Source organism: Ptychodera flava, chromosome 16 (genome assembly GCF_041260155.1).
Source record: "Ptychodera flava strain L36383 chromosome 16, AS_Pfla_20210202, whole genome shotgun sequence".
Classification (NCBI taxonomy): domain Eukaryota; kingdom Metazoa; phylum Hemichordata; class Enteropneusta; family Ptychoderidae; genus Ptychodera; species Ptychodera flava.
Window position 1 is genome coordinate 7,576,486 of NC_091943.1, and position 22,026 is coordinate 7,598,511.

A 22,026-nucleotide genomic window follows, 5' to 3' on the forward strand; every position below is an offset into this window, starting at 1 on the left:
TCAAGATTCTACGCGTTTAAATGTCATCAAAACTGAATTCTTAACTAGCCGTTTTCAGTAAATTTATCAATGACCATCAAGATTTAGTAGATAAAATAATTATGATCCAGATGTTAATTTGATCATACACATTAAATGGCATTAGTACATGATATGACACTTGCTGCATCAAGTATCGTGCAATCATAAAGCCTCTGCTTGTTTGTAGAGCCTGCTGCTCCGTGTAAGGGACAGAATATGTGCAAACGCAGTTCATCTATCTTCCATTTCAAAACCGACGATCTATTTGGAAGATGTCTGAGCAACTGAGACCGTATTTAAAAGCGAAATCAAAAGAATAATAATGCCTCAATGGCCGTTGTACATGTGTCGTGAAAGCATGGAGATCTATGACAGGGAGAATATATTAAATTTAAGGAGTGTAAGGGCACGAAAAGTGTAATGGATCATTTTAGCCGTTGCACGTACTTTTCAGAAAAAGGAAACTGTGAAAATAATGTAACATTGACATCACTTCTTGGTCTTTTGGCCAGAGGTCCATATATCTTTCTTTCATGAATTTGACTTTGTTTGTGTACCGTCTATTTACTGTCTGTTCTGTGCTGTTTTGTGTCTATGTTTACAACTATTGTCTTACAAATTTTGACCTAGTGTTATTGGATTATGGATTGGTATGATTGCGATTATTTTGCTGTCCATTCTAATCAAACTTTATTACCAACAGCTACTGTGTGGGTGGTAATCATGGGTACATTTACTGTACTGGAACAGAAATGTTAAAAATTCACAAATATGCCCATTTACAGTTTTCTACTCATTTATGCTGCAGCACAAAAATCAACAACTATTCGTATTATAACTTCAAAGTCCCAATTTAGTCTGATAAATATTATTGACCAATGTTAGGGCATGATATCCAAATTGACGGCAAATATTGCATAATACAACAGATAGTCCCAAGACTTGAAATGCGTTTATGGTGTTCTCCTTTACGTTTTCAAACTTAAGCAATTCGTAAACTTCTCGTAATCTCTCACTACCATTAAGAGTGAATACATTTATTTTGAAATTCTTCATGCTTCACCATCATAGGTGCATTCTTGCGTGAAACAAATAATGACGACTAAGATCTCTTTGGAGTTTTTGGTGGATCTGTTTTCATTGCAGCGATTACGCAAGGCATTAAAAAGTTTAGGGTAGGTGTAGGTTGGTAAAACTAGAGTAGTTCGGGTAACCGGAAGCACACGACTTCAATTTCTGCCTTGGCCTATTTTTTTCGTCCACTGGATGGTCTTCAAAACTCGACCGTGTTTTTGTATCATTCACAAAACCTTCGCTAACCAGCAATTAGAGCGCCTGTTGAGAAGAGAGTACTGCAGCTCGATTTAACTTCCAACCAATCAAAGAGTTAATGACGTGTGGAAAGTAACCTTTAATGAGGTTACTACTGTGACCGTCATTGTTATGACCTTGACAGCGACTTCGATGTCACAACTTAGTGTTGACTATGGTATCAGTATAGAGAGACAGAAAAACAGAGCTGTATTTCTGCATTTGTAGTTTTATTCAACAGTAATTCTATTCAAGACGATTATTCAATTGATTCTTAACACAATACCAGTTTATTAAAGCCCCACTAGCTGTAACTCATGAAATTTATTGACCTAAAAATACCTTCCTATTTAATATCTCCAGCTTCTCTCTGAATTCTGCCCTTTGAAGGGATATGGCCGTTTACTGCATTAGGAAACCATTCCTTTGTGAAACATTTGACAAGTAATTTCAAATTTCAACGGTCATTTTGATTTCCCGTCATTTTCAAAAATTGGTAATATTACAAAGGAAACAGAATATACAATGCCACAGTTGAAAACATTCACCCCTATGCATCACATTGGACTACTGTTTTTATGTTAAGATTTCAAAGCAGATATAAATAGTACCCACGGTTTCTGCTTTTTCGCATTTGGCTGCGATTTAATGTTTGGGAAACATCTAATCGCCATATAATTTTTATCTTTAATTGCACACACAGTCCAAGCGGGTAGTTAATAATAGGTGTATACACACACCTAAATTAGTTACATCTCACAAACTTATTTTAGTTCGAAAGTACAATCATAAAAATAATGCTGAACGATAGGGCCAGTGGGGCTTTAAAGTACATCATGTGCATGACTCCAATGTCTCTGAAAACTGGTGAAATACTAATAATGTTTTTAGCAACATTTCTCATTTCTTTAGACAACAAGTATAAAATATTCGTCAGTAAGAGCGATTGATACATTTTTCATAATATTCCGTATATCATACAATGGAAGATTTAAACTATACATTTCTCTTTCCCAAATTCTACATCTATTTATGTCTGTTGTCTGTCTGTGATATTCAATCACGCATGTCAACTGAAGCTTTGATAAATAGCACGTCGTCTTTCATGTACTTGTCTCGGCTGAACTCAAGTACATCACGCAACTTGGCGAAGAGTGGTGACCCAAATGGAACATTCATGTCGTCTACGGGCTTACGGAATGCTGACGAGAGTTGGTGATCACTTGGACGAATGACGTCGTCAATGTGATGGCCATGGCCACTCTGGTCGAACAAGATCAGTTTAACCTTTAAAATTGAGAAAACATTAAAGATAAGGTAAGTGTTGCATATCGTGTGAGTATACATAGTTTAATCCAGACGATTCTCACAGTTGGCTCATTTTGCAATCCATCCTTGCTCATGTTGACATCTATTGCCAGCCGATCATAGAGGAAATTATATACTTCTAAATATTTGAATTATTTCTCATGATAACCTTGAATATTTACAGTGGGGTCTAGGTCGTGTGAATCCCTTACGTTTACTTTCTTCGGTCAATTACCAATTTAAAAGTTCATTAGCGTAAACTGAACAATATACAGAACCCGAGGCTTAATTGAGCCTACCGTGTGATGAAATGGCCATTGTTGGAAGTTGTCGTATTCTCCCTTCATTACCACAAGGTACAGAGATAGATGCGTTCCATGTCCAATGTTGCATCCATTCAAACATAGCTTCAGGCACATCTTTGGACCATATCTACCAGCGTAGAAAGGGGCAGAATAGATCTCAGTATCTCCACCACTGATGGCGTGCATCCTCAAGATTTCAAAGTTGTCAATTCGCCATATAAAGGTACCGTTATAGGTCGTCTCCTTCATAGCTGTGAGGTTTGTCTCTGCGCGCTCGATTGATCTCTGTTGATCTTTCACCATTTTCAATATGGCTGCTATCTGTTCTTCAAATCTTTCTTCCTGGTGTCTGGAATTTTCTTTCAACTGCTCAACTTTATTTCTTATTTCATTGCATGCCATCTTCAGGGTTTGAATCTGTTCTTTTTGCTGACGTAACTTTTCATCTGTTGCTGCTGTCTTGTTGACGGTGTCGTCAAGTTTTCTTTCCAACCCGGAATACGTTGCATGTTTACAGTAACAAGCTTTTTCTTCCTCGAGTTTTAAGACTCTTGCTTGAAGATCTGCCATCTTGTCACTCAAGCCTTTGTTATCCTGCCAAGCTGGGAAGGACATCATCAATGTCTTCATTTCGCTGATTATTTCCTTTTCCTCCAGAGCGATATCTTTTTCTACCTGCAGTGTTTGATAGAATCTAGATTTAAAATACAATGTCGAAAAGAAAGTATCTCTGCGCCTATTTCCAAAACAAAATGATGTATTTGTACTGCATTAAATTTGAAGCTCATCAGCTCATTAGCAGCTGAATTTCCCTTATTTCATTGCATGAAAATGCGTGAAATATGTGACACGTTGCTGCAGAAGCGGATCATTATTGTACATTCTACCTGAACCAGTTTGGTAGTTGTCCGTGACAAAATGATACAAGTAAGAATCACATATAGATTGCATAACTGCACAAATAGTACAGTTTTTTGCAAAAATAAATAAATAGATGCGAGTAATGACAACTTAAACGACATTGTCAAGGATGTAAGTAAGTAGTTGGTTACCAATACTGTCACGCTGTCAATAAAGTAAATTAATAGTAATTAATTAATAAATTATTACTAATTAAAAGTAATTAATAATAACAGGGAGGTCTCTGACAAATCGTAAAATGTACAGATCGGTAGAAATGAACCTTAAAACGTGCAAGTTGCAAACATTTCCATTTATTATGCCGTTCATGATTCAAAATTACAGTAGTTTGCTCACAACTACTTGAATGGTCTGAAGAAGACTTGGCCCACAATGGATAATTTTACGAAATGTAAATAATCCTAAGGGGTCTGGTTTCTTCACAAGGCTGTTAAGGGCCCCTTAGAAAATACCGTGATCTTCACAAGAAATATTGGGCCAATATTCTTTCGAAAAGCCCGCCTCTTTCACGAATGGTAAAATACAAGCTTTGCTGTGCAGGTCAAGCAGTACATTTTAGTGCGGCCCTGGATTGACAATGCGAATCAAACCAACCTTCAGCGTTTGTTTGCTGCCTTTGTTTAGATTGCGGAATTTCTTCACCCGATAACAAATATGGTCCTGGGAACGAAACAAAACAACAGTTTTGTAAAAGTGCTTTTATGTCATAACAAACAAAACAATAGGCGGGGTAGGTCGGTGAACAATTCCCTTTGGCGAATGGGAAAGCTGTATTATGTCAGTTGCGTTTCATCGTCCTGGAGATCGTCCTTGGGTCTTCAGGTAAATACTGTTAGGGGTGAAGGTATAGAACAAGGGGTAGTCCGTGGGCTGGAGGGGCCCACCATGCACCCCCACATCCCTATACATGGGTATTTTTTGTTCTTTAGGACCTGCTGAACAAGAAAAAAAGATTTTAACATTGGATATTTTTTGAACGCACTACCGATCTGGGCTGATTTATGATTTGCATGTACCGTGAAAAATGGCGAAAAATGGGTAGGGGTATGGGGTACTATATCCTCCCCTACATTAAGTAAACTAGCATGAAATAACACAATCCTTACATTTTTGGAAAGCTAAAATACTGTTCTTTATGAGAAACACCAACTTTAGCAAAATAAGTTTGAGTACATAGAATAGAACGACGTTGAAATGAATTTTTTGACAGTATTGAAATTTTTTACCCAAAATACCATGTAACAATTGTGATTTACTTTTTATGAAGCACAATTTTGACAGCCTTTTGTGTTTACATTATATATTTCTACACATTAAACAAGAAAATAAGTGTTAACATTAGATATTTAACAATGCACTACTTCTCTGGAGTCAATTTTGAATTGCGTGTATCGCTATGGGGTGCGCAAAAGCTGGGGGTAGGGGTACAACATTCTTTACCTTATGAAGTAAACTGGCTTGAAATGCCATATATCTTATAGCTTTAGAATGCGTAGATACTGATCTTTCTAAAATGCATAAGATTTTAGTAAAAAATATGACGTCATAGAATTGGATGACTTTAAATCGATTTCTTCTGGTAATTCAGTATTTTTAACCGGAAGAAAATATGATAAATATGCTTTCCTTCCAATGAAGCAAATCACATGGATATATGGATGTTATTTACTTATTGCAATGTGCTGGAGAAGAAATTAAATGTCAAAATTGAGTATTTACCATGCAGTATTTTCTCTACTATAGTCACTAAACTTGCCAGTTTTGCTATACTGGTATTTAGTGAATGAGCATTTTATTCGTATGAAATGGACTAATGCACAGAAAGAAGAAGACTTTAAACGTGTCAATGTAGTCTTGTTGTCATTTTCTCCTTGAAGATATTTAAAGTGTCGAGTACTCTCTATTTTTATAAATATACTTTTTCAATATTTTTCTATTAAGAAGTTTTGATAAGACGTATTTGGAAAATTGTCAATGCCTCCTTGTCTTGCTGATACAGCAAGCATTACTAACAATCTATTAGGCCGTGGGCTAGAGGGGGATCTACGTTCACACCCCCCCCCCACAGAAAAACAAACCTGTATTTTTTAAAAGCCTTGGGATCCCTAGAATACGAAATGGGATTTAACAGAAACAATACAGGGACTCAATAGCTGTTACGGTCATGTTTTGAAGGGTACAACCGGGGAAGAGGAAAGCCAAAATTAACTGGCTCGACAAGCCTCGCCCGTTAATGTTTGGTTTTCCTCTCGCCCTTGCCCATCAATAAACGTTAATCAGCGTTATTTCTATAAAAAATTATCTTTCCAATTTTAGCCCATAAACTAGGTTATAGTAAAAAGTAAGCTCGGCATACGACTAACAAAACGATACACTTAACAAAAACACATACGAGTTGGCAATATTGTGACTTTACGGTACCCTTCAAAACATGACAGTAACAACCATTAAATCCAAATATTTTGTCTGTTAAAAGTCTATTTTCAAATAGCAAATAAAATAAATGTTACACAAAGCATTGCCTTTTGTAATATTTATAGGTAAAAGTTTGGTAGAATTTGAGATTAGCGGTACTAATTGGCGATATAAACTTATGAGGGGTAAAATTCATGAACACTAAAGAAGGTACTATATTTTACAACATGTCATATCAAAGAAGAATAAATTATCTTTCTAATGATAACCCCGTAGCCAGGTTATGTTAAAAATAAGATCCGTAGACGACTTACAAGTAGACAGGTTTAACAAAATGTATGCGAGTTGGCAATACAGTCTTGTGGTACTCTTCAAAGTATGACTGTTACAGCTACAGCATCCCAATATTTTGTTTGGTTAAAAGTTCATTTCAAGTTTCTAACATGTTCCTGTTCATGCTCAAGGCATTTTATTGTTTTTTAAAAAGCTGTATTGCAATATATAAAATTTCGCAGCTGCATCAAAACGAGGTTGAATGTAAATGTTTTCAGCTGTATGTCTCCAAAGCGAGGCTCAATGTAAATTTTCGACCTTTATCAAAGTGGAGGCTCTGATGTACGTATGTATACAAGGCGCCAAATTGCACATTCACGCATTATTTCAGAGATAGAACAGATGGAAAAGTATATAGAGAGGAATTTTGAATACATACATACATACATACAAACATGTATATATAAATATATATATATATATATATATATATATATATATATATATATATTCATATACATACACATATGCGCACACGCACGCACGCACGCTCTATGTATGTATGTATGTATGTATGTATGTATGTATGTATGTATGTATGTATGTATGTATGTATGTATGTATGTATATTTATGTATATGTATATATGTATGTATGTATGTATGTATTCTACATATCTGAAAGAATACACGATGTGTGTGGGCGTATGATTATGTGTATGTATATGTATGCATGCATACATATATATGTATGTGTGTATGTATGTATGTATGTATGTATGTATGTATGTATGTATGTATGTATGTATGTATGTATGTATGTATGTATGTATGTATGTATGTATGTATGTATGTATGTATGTATGTATGTATGTATGTATGTATGTATGTATGTATGTATGTATGTAATATGTATGTATGTATGTATTTAAAATTCCTCTCTATATACATTTTCCATCTGTTAAATCTCTGGAATAAGCGTGATTGTGTAAATTATTTTGTTTTACATTTGGCGCCTCGTATATTTGCATTCTGGATAGGCCGGAAAAATCTTCCAAAGTTTGTACATGCATGCATGTATTTGTATTGAGGAGAGGGCTGGGTCATCTTCAATACTGTGCATATATTTGTATTAGGATAGACCTGGGTCATCTCCATAGCGTGTACACATATTTGTTTATGGACAGGCCTGGGTCATCTTCAATAGTTTATACATGTATTGTGGATAGGCCTGGGTCATCCTCAATGGCGTGTACATGTATTTGTATTGTGGATAGGCCTGGGTCATCTTCAATAGTTTATACGTGTACTTGTAACGTAGGTAGGCCTGGGTCATCTTCAATAGTTTGTATTTGTATTGTGGATAAGTCTGCCTCATCATTATAGCATGTATATGTATTTGGATAGGCCGGGGTCATCTTCATAAACTGAATAATTGTGGGATAGGCCTGGGTCATCTTAATTAAAGGCACCCTTCTCAATCCCAGGTTCTCGCATTAGCGAATGTGTCAACAGCCCATTAACAGTTTGTCATTCTTTTGTTTTCCATTGAATATTTTATCAAGTAAATAATATCTATATTAGATAAATCTGATAATTGAGTGGGGGCTTTAATTGCATAAATCATAACATTTGCATGAAGATAGGCCTGGAACGGTCCGACCTAATCCAGTTGAAGGTTTACCGCGCTGTGTCAACTACAGTGTACTTGCACTATAGGAAAAAATTGCGAGACTGGAGCGAGAAAGTGACGCTTTCTCGCAATTGGTGAGAATCTCTTGTCATTCTCACTGCTACCAGTGAGAATTGTTGAATTCTCACCGTTGAGCAGTGAGAAATGCACTCCTACCAGTGAGAATTGTTGAATTCTCACCGTTGAGCAGTGAGAAATGCACTCCTCAGTAGATTCTCACCGGTGAGAATGGAAATTCTCACAAAGCACTGTGAGAATGATAATTTTTAAAGTGAGAATCAACCAGACTCATCATTCACTGGTGAGAATCAATCAGACTCATTGTTCACTTGTGAGAATTAACCAGATTGATTCACACCAGTGAACAACAAGTCTGGTTGATTCTCACCAATGAATGGTGAGTCTGGTTGATTCTCACCCCAAAAATTACCATTCTCACAGTGCTTGCTGAGAATTTCCATTCTCACCGGTGAGAATCTATTATCTCACAGAGGAGTACATTTCTCACTACCTCTGTGAGAACTTTTGATTTCTCACCGGTGGCTGTGAGAATTGACAAGAGATTCTCACAAATTGCGAGAAAGCGTCACTTTCTCGCAATTTCTTCCTATAGTGTTGGGGATTTAATTCTTTTGAATATTGACTTCACCGTAGAGGGCGCTTCATATCAGTGTGTGCACAGCAAAAATCCTGTGAAAAAGGACTGTGATTGCCTCATAATTATCCCAATTACCTCATACTCCCTTCTTAGCAACTTCTTGTTGCATTCTTCACATTTGTACAAAGCGTCCATGCATTCTTGATGTAGATGGTAAATCAAAGTGCAACGTTTTATCCTCTTTCTGCAGCAAGACTTAAAACATTGGATTTCTTCCTCATCCTCAGCGGCTTGGCGAGGGCTGTCGACCTGTATGACTGTTGGCCTTGGAGGATCAACTGGTTTATCTTCACCTGGCATATTTCTGCAGTTTCAAGGTCAACTAAAGTGGAATAAAAAGATATTCGTGGAAAATAATAAACCTATATTAAAACTTACCAACAAATTTTTAAAATATCGTATATTTCACCAAAGTTGCACAATTCTTTAACGTCATAGATATCTTTTACGACAGTTTTAAATATTGCACTTGTACGGACAGTCAAATTAGTGGGCACAAGTCGTCGGTCAGTGGCTTATTCTACGTGCAAATGTAAGCTTTGTCCTCTATGAGCGTTGTCCGAATGATGTACGACTTTATGTTTTCTTCTTCCGGTTCGTGGACTTATTTTTCATCGGCCCAAAACGATTTCCTAGCTACTTCCGTGACGATGAGATCGCTTGTGTTATAAATGTTGCAAGTTCAGAATTCCACGTGTTGAGGTACAAGATGGGCATAAGCTGTAACTTGCGGCAAGTTTTTCATCAGACTGGTTTTCTGCTTTTGTATATGAACTACCGTGTCTGACCCTAATCATGTCATCCGGAAATTTCGAGTATTCTTTTTGTCAACACAGCTTGTATGTGTGTAGTGATCATTGTTTATTACCGTCAATTGAACTTTTGATCTCAACGCGCTAAATTTTCAGTCACTGAAATTTTCGGTCGCAGCACTACAACCTTCGTCAGCAGAATAACCCGATCTCAATGTCGTGACCTTTCAGACACGTGACATAAAAATAGTGACAACATCACTGTTCGCTCCCATATAGTTATCAAAACAAGTCAACAACTGTGATAATCTTTAAGACAATTAATCTGCAAGGCAGTTTATGTATTGACAAATATGTTAGCTTTTACAAGCACACAGTAAACTGTTCTTGATTTTTCATTTACAATATTTGACATAGACTGAAATACATAACATGCAACCAATGTTTACACTTTGCCCATACACCAGATACATGGAGAAATTTCAACATACAATCATCAACTCAGAAACCCTACTGGGAAAAGTAAACATTGTTTTCTTCCAGAACAGCTGGTGCATCCACATCTGGAACAACTTAAAAACTTAACCAATTACACAAGGATGATGACACAAGAGATAAACTTAAACTGTGGTGAACTTGACTATTCCTTTCAAATCCTTACCTAACTTGACATCTTAAACTAAAATACACTGCATGGTTAATTGTGCACAAAAATACATCTGGGTGGACCATTTGATAAGGGATATTGTCTGGAAGATCGATGAGGTACATTATCTTTTTCATCCGATCCATTGTACATTCTTTTTTCCCCACTCTCCCACCTTTTCTTTTTGTCAAACCTTCTCTGGCTGATTTTTTTATTGGCATTTGTTTGGAATTTTTTCAAAATCTGCCAGGACTTTTTTACCGCATTTCAACACCAAATACAGTTTACCATATCAAATGCTTACTAAATCACCACATTATACACTCTTAGTTCCAGTAGATATAAAATTACCCCCAAAAAATCTTAAAAATACAAAATGAAAGATATCCCAGTAAAACTGAAAGATTCGCAAAGTTGCCCATAAAATTCAAAATTCCGGATTTCAACTTAATTTCAATATATCTTATTAACAAAAACCCTAAGAACCGGTTTACTAAATATCAAAGCAATCAGACTGGTAAATTTTGAGAAACAAATTTTTTGACCAAAAATGAGAAAAATTGCCCCCAAAATACAAAATTGCAGATTTCATCCTAATTTTAAATATACCTAATTAACATAAACCCTAGGAACCTGTACGCTAGATATCAAAGCTACCAGATCAGAAGTTTTAGGAGAAAAATTTTTTGACCAAAAAAGGGCAAAAATTGCCCCCAAAATAAAAAAAAATTGCCAGTTTCAACATACCTTCAATACATTATATTGAGATTAATCTTAGATAACTGTATACCAAATATCAAAGCTATCAAATCAATAGTTTTTGGATTAAACATTTTTTTATCAAAAATTGGGAAAATTGTCCCAAAATTACAAATATGACAATATCAATAAAATTTGTACAAGCATGACTGAGGTCATTCTGAGGAACATGAATATTAAGTTTCATAGCAATCAGAGGAGCGATTTCAGAGAACAAGATTTTTTGACTAAAAATGGAAAAAATACCCTAAAAATACAAACATGCAAATTTCATCCCAATTTTTGCACACATAATTAAGAATACCTAAAGAAATCTGCATACCAAGTTTCAACCAAATCTGACCAATGCTTACTGAGTTTTAGCCATTTGCAGGATTTTTCCTTTTTTCCCCCTTATTTGCATATTTTTGGCACTGACATGTTCATTTGAACAAATTCACATCTCCACCCCTAGGTGCACCTGTACACCAAATACTAAGACAGTAGGTGCTACGGTTTAGGAGTTTTTGATGTGGACGGACTAACAGACATACATACATACTTACATACATACACACAGACGCCATTTTGCCACCTTATACGAGTACCTCCCATTTGCATATATACATATGCATATATGGGAGCGTAAAATCGGATCATAGACATTTGGTAATTTATACCTTCCACTGTCTCCACTAAGGGATGGCTGGTTAACACGGATATGTATCACCTCCTTGACACCCTTTTCGAAGATCGGGGATCCCTATCAAAAATTTCTACATTTTTCAAGTCAACAAAGTGGTCTGGTGATTCGATGTGGATATGATGGGAAACCTCCGATGTTGTAGAGCTGGGACGCCGCTGTTCAAGAAACGATTTTGATATATTTGAAATCTTTCATTGCAAAGCCTTATATATCTTTTGCTCGCCCCAAACGTTTACCAAACATGTTAGATGCATGCATTTAATTACAGTTTAAACCACTTTCATGAACATTGAAAAATTTTGTGTATGAGATCGTCAATTTAGACCCACCAGCTCGATATAATTATAAAAGCCCCCAAAATTTGAACCAGCCAGTTTTAAAAGATGATGTTTTTGATGAACGAGAGCTACGATGGAAAATAATGGAAAACGCTCAGTTTGATATGTTATTTATCGAAGAATGGTAGAATAACCTATAAAAATCAAAATATTGACATATTTTAATGTCATAATATTCGTGACGCCAAAGCGCTGTCCACACTCGTGCAACACATGTGTCTGCAATGATACAGACAACACGAACTCGCCCTCTATCGACGAGTGCGTTTCGGTTTTATCGGCTAATAATCGACACATCCTTCCCTATTAGTCAAACTTTGTACATGTATTTTATAAAAAACGACTCCGCAAAATAGTGTTGATGAAATCCCCGAAATAATTATTAATTTGACTAAATAACGGTATTTTTGGTTCGAAAATGGTATTGTCAGTTCGAGCACAGAATCCAGCCGGTAGACTCCCTATATCCTGTAAACAACCACATTGTCCGCGTTGACCCCATTTTCCATCACTAGTGCGACCTATACTGTAAGAAATTTCGCCCTCGTATTAATGACTCGCCACAAAATATCAGCTGACCCTTCACGGACGACCTCCAAAACGAGCGTAATAAGGGCAAACTGTGCCTGCACTTGCTTTCTGGGATAAAGAATTGTAAGCATGAAATTGACAAACATGTCAATGTAATGTGCAAATCAGCGATTATAAAAAAATAACATGTTTAGCGGCTGGATTTTGGCATTTTTCTTTTCGTACTTTGGGACTGGCTCGGGGAATCCCTATACAGACCCCTGGGGAAGCCCATCCCGCGCCTTAATAACGTACTCGAGGACAATGACCCTAATCAACCTGAATGATCTGAACACAAGCATATGGTTTTCATTCCCTAATCTACATGCTTTCTGGGCATGCTAACGGTAAACCAGCTGTAAGAATTTTCGACAAAACATGCTCCTTGATTCACACTGGGATTCACCCGACCTTTCGTTAAAGTTATTGTGCAAAAATGTAGTTGTTTTAGTCTATTATATGACTTAAAATGCTCTACGTGGATATTCTGTTGCATTGTTCGTCTATTTTGAGCTTATGCATGCCAAGCAAAGGAATGTCTGGAATGCTAAGTAAACGGTACCTCCCGGGATCGGGAACTATTCAATCAATAACTATCTTTCTGCAGAGACAGTCTGACCAGGCTACAGCAGCAACATGTAACAACAGAATTTAGGAGGATACTCTTGGAACAGGGTCGAGCAGCATACAGCCATAAACCATGTCCGTAAGGGACGGACCATTAGATCTTGGGAGGGGGGGGGTGGTCAAAAACAGAAAAAAAAAATTTTCAGAGCAGAAAGTTAGGAAAAAAAAAATCTTCAAACTAGTCTGCAAAAAAAAAAAATAAATAAGAAGACAAAGGCGTAAAAAAAAATCTGCAAAAGTCTTTAAAATTTTGAATTTTTTTTAGATTTTACCGACAGAAAGCAACTTTCTGTATTTTTTAGTACATCCTCCCGGCACATTTTTAATTTTAATTTATACATTTAGAGTGACTGTATCCCTTATACTGGAAGTTGTGATTATCTCATCTTTTCAGGACTTTTGTATTCTGATCACTTGAAATTATGAAATTATAGAACCTGTTTTCTACTTGTTTCCTGCGTACAAACCAAGCAGGTACACTAGGTAAACATTGAAACTATGGTATGGTTGTCAAGACAGAAAGTTGTATTTGCCTTTTAAGATCAAGGTAAACAGATGCAGGCCACATCAGTTTCATTTTTTTCACAGCATTTTATTGCAATGATGACTGCAAGAATGGGTGAACAAGTAGAAACACGTCAATAATGATATCAAGTCATTATGTATTATTTTGCTTTTAAAAAGGTATTTTCAATTCTTTTTCTCAAAAACAGCCTCAAAAACAACAGCAACACATGTTTTAACATTCAACAATACACTACGTAGAATGCCATCTATCCAACAAATCCAACACAAAAACACACAAAAGGGGTTGAACTTTGAAAGTTTCTCGATAGCAAATACTGAATAAATCTGAATGAATAATCGTTTTGTGTAGCAAATTTCAAAGAAATTGGACAAGCCCTTTCAGAGAATACAGATTTTTTTGACCATGAATGGCATAAATTGCCCTAAAAAGACAAATATTGAAATTTCAACACATCTATACACATCCAATCAATTTGGACATGCTGCTACAGAGAAACAGATGTTTTGATCAAAAAAGGGCACAAATTGCTCTAAAACACAAATATGCAAATTTAACTATATTATTTAGCTTATTTTAGCTTCTCAGCTTGTCAAAATCAATTGTGAATCATGAGATATGCATGATGTTTGGTGGGGTGCATGTAGCCATTTCACCACGCAGTAGAAAGGGAAGCCAGGAAACCAAAATAGTCAATTTTCAAAACTATAGGAAGCTACTGAGGAGCAAGAAGACCATGTTTCAGAGGAAGATGTGTAATCCGAAAAAAATGCTCCCAAAGTGCCACCAAATAACACCATTTTTATCTCTATTTTTCAAAAGCTCCAACAGCAGGAGGGGGACACCCCCTCCTGACCACCCCCCGCAAAAATACTCCCCAAGTGCCATCAAATAACACCATTTAAATCTCTATTTTTCAAAAGCTCCAACGGCAGGAGGGGGACACCCCCTCCTGACCTCCCCCTTCAAAAATACTCCCCAAGTGCCACCAAATAACACCATTGTAATCTCTATTTTTCAAAAGCTCCAACAGCAGCAGGGGGACACCCCTCTCCTGACCTCCCCCCCCCCCGTGACCGCTTGCGTGGCCGCTTGTGGTGCTTGGCACCACATCTTTGCCCTCTTTATCTTCAGACAGCGACGAACTAAAAAAAAATTATAAATCTGAAATTTACTCTGAAAAAAAAATTGCACAGCTAATCTCAATTGGAAAAAAAAATTTCATAAATTTACAATTGTAAAAAAAAAATTTTCACAATTTCATTGTGACCACCCCCCCTCCCAAGATCTAATGGTCCATCCCTAACTGGACTTACCTCTCCGCTCACTCAGCTGGAACCTTGTTCGGTGGGGCTGGCTGTCGACACTACTGTGTCCGCTGGAGCACCTCTACAGTTGACGCATGCGCATTAAGGAGAGAACATTTGATTTCGGGGGGGGGGGAGGGAGGAAGTGGGTGTGGTATCAATTTTTTTTCCTGTCAGAGTGACAGCAATTTTTTTTCTACTGTCAGACCTGCATCATTCTTTTTTCAAATGGAATAGCCATGATTTTTTTATTGGTCATCAAGTTTGTAATGCGTTGTATATAAGGAAGCCGTCATTATTTACGGCCTGAAACTCGAGTTACCCCCTCGCCAACCAAGATGAATTTGAGTAACCTCCCTCTCTAATTTTGAAATTTTGACTGATCCCCCACTTAGAAAAGTTAAATACCAATACATGTAATTATACAATTTACAAAATACAGCGACAGTGAAGACCTTTCAAATCCTGATGTACCCTGCTAGACTATCATCAGTTATCTCATGATGGTTCAAAAAAAGTGAACCGCTCAAAATGAAATTCAAAGTCACAATAAAATAAAGATATACAAGCTCACGCAGTATCTAACCATATAGTATATTGTTTAATTTGGATGGGTATTAAGACAGGGTACGGTTTTCACTAGGATTTCTGACCAGGCAGAATTTGAAAGTACAGGGGAAGAACACGCGAGAGGCTTAGGGGGAAGTCACAGGGGCTTTCCCCTATTTTGCATGGAAATTTTTAAGATATTGATGTGCGCAATGGTGCAGTCTGGTGCAATCTGAGAGGTTTTTTAGATGTTTTTTACTAAGTGAAACTGTTAGAATACCCCAAGGGGGAGAGCACGAGTGGAGGTTCCCCCTCTCGTATTGGAAATTTTGAGAAATTATTGTATTTTATGGTGCAATCTGAGAGGATTTTCAGTTTATTTTGCACTCGGTAAAACTGTATGAAAATGACATTGAACACTCAGTGTGATATTGTTTACATTTTTTGCATGATCAGTGTTTGAGTCACAATATTCAACAACCAAACAATGACAATACAATTTGTGAAAAAACAATTTTTTGCCAGAGACTGAAGACAAATGAATATACAGGAACGGAATATCTGCAACCTTCTTTTGTCATTTTTCGAGCTGACAGCTTCTAATGAAAAGCCTGAATATATGGTATGTTTAACTGTCAAAATGGTCATTGAACTGAGGTAAGTTAAAACATATGTTCGTGTGATAATAAAGGATGAATTGACAACAGTTCAGTTTTGTCCTAGATCCTGTGAAAATTTTGAGAAATTGATGTGCACCACGGTGCAGTGTAGTGTAATCCGAGAGGTATTTTCAATATGTCTTTTACCAGTAAAACTGTTAGAAGACCCAAGGGGTGCCCCCCTCTAGCATTGAAAATGTTGAGCAACGGATGTGTGCAATGGTGCAATCTGAGATGTGTTTCAATTTATTTTGCACAAAAAATTGAGTAACCCCGCCCCCCTTCTTCCTCTCCACATTTTGAGTAAGGCCCCCCCTGAAGTTTTCAATTTTTTAGTGACCCCCTCCCCCGTCACATTCCTACGAATACATGGCGAGACACCGGTGAATCGATAGTGCTTTGACCCTGGTCATGTGATCTCAGTCCCCGGTAAACCGGTTTGTTGATTCAGTGATTCGTCTTAACGGTGTTTAAGAACCAAAAAATGGGGTTCCTTCATCAGTCGCTTTCTTGTTTTGTATCCCCTCCGCTTGGTTGTGTGATTATTAAGTCATCTTCGTCCTCAAAGAGGAGAAGCCAGATCAGTTATTGAGAGAGTTTGCCACTATTGACGGACTCTATAGCGAGTGATCCGGTGTGTGGTGTCATATTATAACTTACATGACCAAGCATCGATGTAAGTTCTCAGGGAAGATGTTATCTTTTGTGGTCAGAGAAACAAGGCTCACACATTGTATTTCATCATATTTGTTGTTCCTCAATTTTTCATTGTCAACTTGTACATCTTTCTAACATATTTATATTGAGAGAATAATGGTTTTAACACTAGTTTATTGACTCCTGTCTTGTGTTTTAAATTTTCACAATTTACAGAAGTCAAATAGTCCCCTTCAGATAGTGCCTATGCCATTGAGATATTGCAACAGAAATCCTGAAATATGATTTCTTGGGTTGGAAAAGGAAATGAAAACATTGAGTGTACTGAGGTGTAAAGTAGACCTATGTAGTGCATGCTTATATCATAAGTGCTGAGAAAAAAAACATAAGAATTGCTTGTGTTAAAAAACATTTGCGCCGCCTATGGCGGTGCGCCGGCAAAGAATACATGAGAATAAGATTTCCAAATTTTGCTAATTGTTGGTGCATTGTGACAATTTTTTTTCACTTCTGTCTGTTATGACAATTCTTTTTGCTCAGGCTAAGACAGGATCAATTTTTTTTTCTTCTATCTCACCTGGTGACAATTTTTTTTTCTCAAAATCCTCCATACCCCCCAGAAATCGAATGGTTCTCCCCTTAGCTTACACCAGTACCGCTGGAGGCAACATCATCAACTCACAGAGTAAGGCAAGCAATATTAGTCTGGAAGTTATGAATATGATGAATAAATGTCATGTATTAAACTTTTTTCATTATACAAGCCATAGCTGCGCGTAGTGTGTGCCTATTGTTAGGGAGCCGTCATTATTTATGGCCTGGGGGGGGGGTCGGAGGAATCTGAGGGGGGTCACTCAAAAAATCGAAAGCTACAAGGGGGGTTGCTTAAAAGTGGAGAACAAGAAAGGGGGGCTACTCAATTTTGTTGACATGTATTGAAGCATTTAGTGAAGTTATGAATTAATACAACAATAATAGTAAAGATATGTATATTCATACCCGGTATTTGTGTACACACAAAACACACACACATATATATATATATATATATATATATATATATATATATATATATATATATATATATATATATATATATATATATATATATATATAAATCATAATACAGGTGGTTTCAAGTAGAAACTAAAATCTCATTACACTATGTGTTTCATGTTATTGTGATCTTCAGACGAGAATGATCAGCTATTGTACGTGGCAAGCCTTATGTTAGAGGCTAGTACTGAGTACATTTTTCAGTATTTCCTGATTAAAGATTGATATACTTGCCTGATCATTCATGAGAAACGTCTGCTTTCTATATTCTACATTGTATAGGTTACCGATAGGGGAAAATGTGTAAAGCAAGCTTATTCTGATGCTATAAAGTTTAAAACCAGTTGAATGCCTTGACAACAAACCCATCTTTTATTGCAGGAAAATAATAATAAATATAAATGTGAATAAATGTATGTCTGTCGCTATATTTTCGGTTTCAAAAAATATAGTTGAAATCAGTGAACTGAAATATAAGTTTTGGAATACTGTCTCAGATTCATTTTCCTTTGAGTTTTTTATACGAAAAAAATACTCCCCAAGTGCCACAAAATAACACCATTTTAACCTCTATTTTTCAAAAGCTCCAATGGCCCTCCTGACCTCCCCCCGCGACCGCTTATGCGGTTTCTTGTGGTGCTTTCGCACCACATCTTCCCCCTCTTGAAAAAAAATCCTACAGAATAACTGCATGTCACCAGAACACTGGATACAGACCTGTACATCAGCCCCTGCCACAGCAATTGGAACCTCCTTTTCCGACAAAGACCTATACCACAGGGTTCAATCAGGGTCTGTACAGGGCCTGTCGCAGCAGCAATCCATTTTACTGTATAGATATTTAACTTTCCCAATTTTTTTTTTGGGGGGAGGGGGGTCACTCAAATTATCTGTAGCAGAGAGGAGGGGTTACTCAAACACGTCATGGTTGGCAGGGGGGGTTACTCGAAATTTTGGAGTTTCGAAAGCAATTCCTCCGACCCCCCAGGCCGTAAATAATGACGACTCCCTTACGTGAAAGAAAACGAACAAAAGGAGAACTCAGCAGTTATAAATCGAAATTTATTACAAAAAATGAATTAAACTAATCGCTTAGTCAAGGGATAGAATACAAACTGTAAAAGTGTACAGGCTACTTATCTCAGCTTGGACGGCAAAGCTCCAGTCTCAGAGTTGTAACAGTCAGTCGGATGAATGAACAGTTCTTTGGCTTGCAGGCTTGAAGTTGCACAAAGTCCACAGTATAAATACAGCGTAGCAGTGAAGGTCTTAAGAAGTCTTGAAATTAATACTGCTGGAGTTTCCAAAGACTTCAAGTAATATGCAAGAGACACTATCCAAAATGTCTGACTGCAAGCTGTGCCGGTCCCTATTCATACTCATGTGGTTATATAAGAGAGTATAAGAACAATCTAGAACTTTTATTGACATGCTAATTACTCTTCTAAAATTATCTCTCTTACACAACTGATTAAATTTCCAGAACATTCCAAACATGACTAATTGAATTCAAGGTTGTGAGGTCGTGAAGGACAGTGACCTTGAGAATGTTTTAGACTAATTAAACTCAGGTCATGATGTGTGTGGGAAAATGACATACATAACACTGTTACTTTACCCTAGCTATCTGCGTTTAGTATTTAAAAGAAAATAGTCCATATCTGTTAATTGCCCTCCCTAATCCCCTTCATTAATTTGTTCTGCCGATCACCAACTCGGGAGCTTATCCCCCTCACTGAATAACTCGTTAACAGCTCATAAGGTAGTAGACGGGAAAGGTTGAAACTCTCAGCGTCCGATTTCAAAAATCTTCATTTTCGAAAGGTTATAACTCTCTTTTCGTACACCCTGTTCCCCTATTTAGAAAAGAAGGAACAAATAACCCGGGAGGGCTGTTGACATCACCTGCTTTGTTTTAATCGACCTTCTACATCCATTGAAAGCGAGAAGTCGAAAGTCTCAACCAGCACAAGCGACTGTCCAGAGTCTTCAACAAAGCCGTCTGTATTATTTTACATTAGTTTTACTCGATACAACGTTATCTGTTAATTGTCTTTCGGGGCACACAACACCCCTGTCTTTAGTCAATTTCGTGCTACCAAAATTTAATCTTTTTAAAAATCATAAAAAGTGTCTGAAACACATATGATGATATCGTGAGTAGATTGAAAACCCTCGGCCGATCCATTTAAGATAGTATGCACCTCAAAAGTGAAATACTTAAACCTTTGCTCAAACTTTAATAAATCTTTCAGTCGTTCTCTTTCATAATCAAGAACAAAAATCGGGGGTCATCCCGCATATGTTGGTACTAATTTAAAGAAACAAATTACCTAAGATTTACCGATATTTTAAATCCAAAGTAGCCACCATCCCTCTGTTAACTCTATGGGGGAAAAGTATAATTTTCGATTTTCGAAAAACTAAGCCGGTAAAAGTTTTTCTTTCTCCAAAAGCTTTAAAATGAATCCCCACTAGTGGTAGATCGGAAAAGAATTGTAAAAGTTTGAGAGTCCAAATATCTGTCCCCGAGGCGCATTCTACGTACCTTAAAGCTAACCTTCTGTATCAACAGTCTTACTGAGCAGACGTTTCCTGATGCTGAAAGGTATGATTCGATATTTTCGAATAAATCTATCTATCACACTGTAAATGGAATACATCAGCACTTAAAATAAATGTTTTCACTTTTGTTGTTTCATCTGTTGTTTCAAATTTAATACAATACAAGTCACGTCCCTATAAACTTTCCTATTGCTCTCCATCTAAAGATCATAACTCGATGAAGCGTACAAAGAAAGTGTTTTCCAGTCGTAAGCATAATTTATCGCTTGAGTATGGCGTGACCACTCTTGGATATCGACCCTTTCAGAATTTCCCCCAAGTAAAGAGATGCCCAGCTCTGCAATCCTCATACTCTGCAGCAATAATATTTACATGTAATAAAATTGACTTCGTTTTCGTTGTTGTCAAGTTTGCAGATATATTTTTGGTAATGTCTAATCAGAAATTAAAATCAAGGTCACGTAATGCTTAGCTCTTTCCCATCACACAATGTGCCTTTACTTACACGAGGAGGCAATTTTGCATGGATCATCACAGTATAGGCACTCGAGAAATGTCTTCGCTCTTGATTGAAAACAACATTAATCGGCTGTAAATATGCAAAATACCGGCCGGACAACTCACTTCCGTATGTAAAATTGAAACATTTCTTCCAGATTAAAAAAATCCATTCTGAATTACCTTTCTCTGACCTACTACCCAAATATATTGCATAAATGTAGACTTGCTCAAAATCTGTGGGCATATACATTTTAAATCGAGTAAACTGAAGGAATATACTTCAGCGGACTATCGCGTCAGAGGTAGGCTATTGAACGTGCTGGCCAGCTAGTAACTGCTGACGAGAAAGACAAGCGACGTGCATGTCTAAAGAAATGCAAAATTTTGGCCATACGCGAACCCTTTTACTTCAAAGCGCAAGTAGAGCATGAATCAATGGGGCAAAATCAAAACATGACGTTAATCAGAAACATCACCTTCAACTCGAAGCATATTCTACAAGATCTCGAGGAACTACCGCTGCAAAGGCGGATTCACAATCACCGGAAAGATGACCTGTCCTTTTAAGCAAATTTGGAATTTGTTGAACCTTACAAAATTTGTTGATAGAAAGATCAGATTAAAAAGTTTAGGAACTCAACTTATCATATAAGTACTTTAAATCCCTTAGGCAGCAACGACAGAAATAGGTAATATCGTAGCTTATCTCATTAGGCGAGCGGCAGGCTCACCTATTTTTCACACTTAATGTACCCACCTTACATACGGCCACATCATACGTCATTTGAAAGCTTATTATCTCTACTTCAAGAAAATTGACGATGTGGAGCTGCCAAATAGGGCCATAACCCTCTAATTTGCATAATTCACATGGGTACCCAATTTGCATAAATGAGATATAAAGTTAGGAAATTCATTGTTAACT

The 22,026-nt window shown here is 36.9% G+C and overlaps 1 protein-coding gene across 2 annotated transcripts; it reads right to left on the bottom strand.

The window, feature by feature from the left end:
- Positions 1-1,548: 1,548 nt before the first annotated feature.
- On the bottom strand, positions 1,549-15,222 carry LOC139152677 (TNF receptor-associated factor 3-like). 2 transcript variants are annotated; one of them, XM_070725961.1, is made up of 5 exons: positions 15,124-15,222; positions 8,980-9,226; positions 4,461-4,526; positions 2,940-3,620; positions 1,549-2,619 (listed from the first exon to the last, which is right to left on the bottom strand). In XM_070725961.1, the coding sequence occupies exons 2-5, from the start codon at positions 9,202-9,204 to the stop codon at positions 2,389-2,391; spliced, it is 1,203 nt and encodes a 400-aa protein (XP_070582062.1). In that variant the 5' UTR covers positions 9,205-9,226; positions 15,124-15,222; the 3' UTR covers positions 1,549-2,388. The 2 variants fall into 2 exon arrangements, with proteins under 2 accessions (XP_070582062.1, XP_070582063.1); XM_070725962.1 differs by lacking the exon at positions 15,124-15,222 and adding an exon at positions 11,721-11,901.
- Between the last annotated feature and the right edge of the window lie 6,804 nt (positions 15,223-22,026).

Bases quoted from the DNA above. Each gene is read 5' to 3' on its own strand.
- LOC139152677 (XM_070725961.1), bottom strand. From the start codon at position 9,204: ATGCCAGGTGAAGATAAACCAGTTGATCCTCCAAGGCCAACAGTCATA. The intron at 3,621-4,460 runs GTTGGTTTGATT...CAAACACTGCAG, and splicing joins GCAGCAAACAAACGCTGAAG to GTAGAAAAAGATATCGCTCT. The intron at 2,620-2,939 runs GTAGGCTCAATT...TCAATTTTAAAG, and splicing joins AATGGCCATTTCATCACACG to GTTAAACTGATCTTGTTCGA.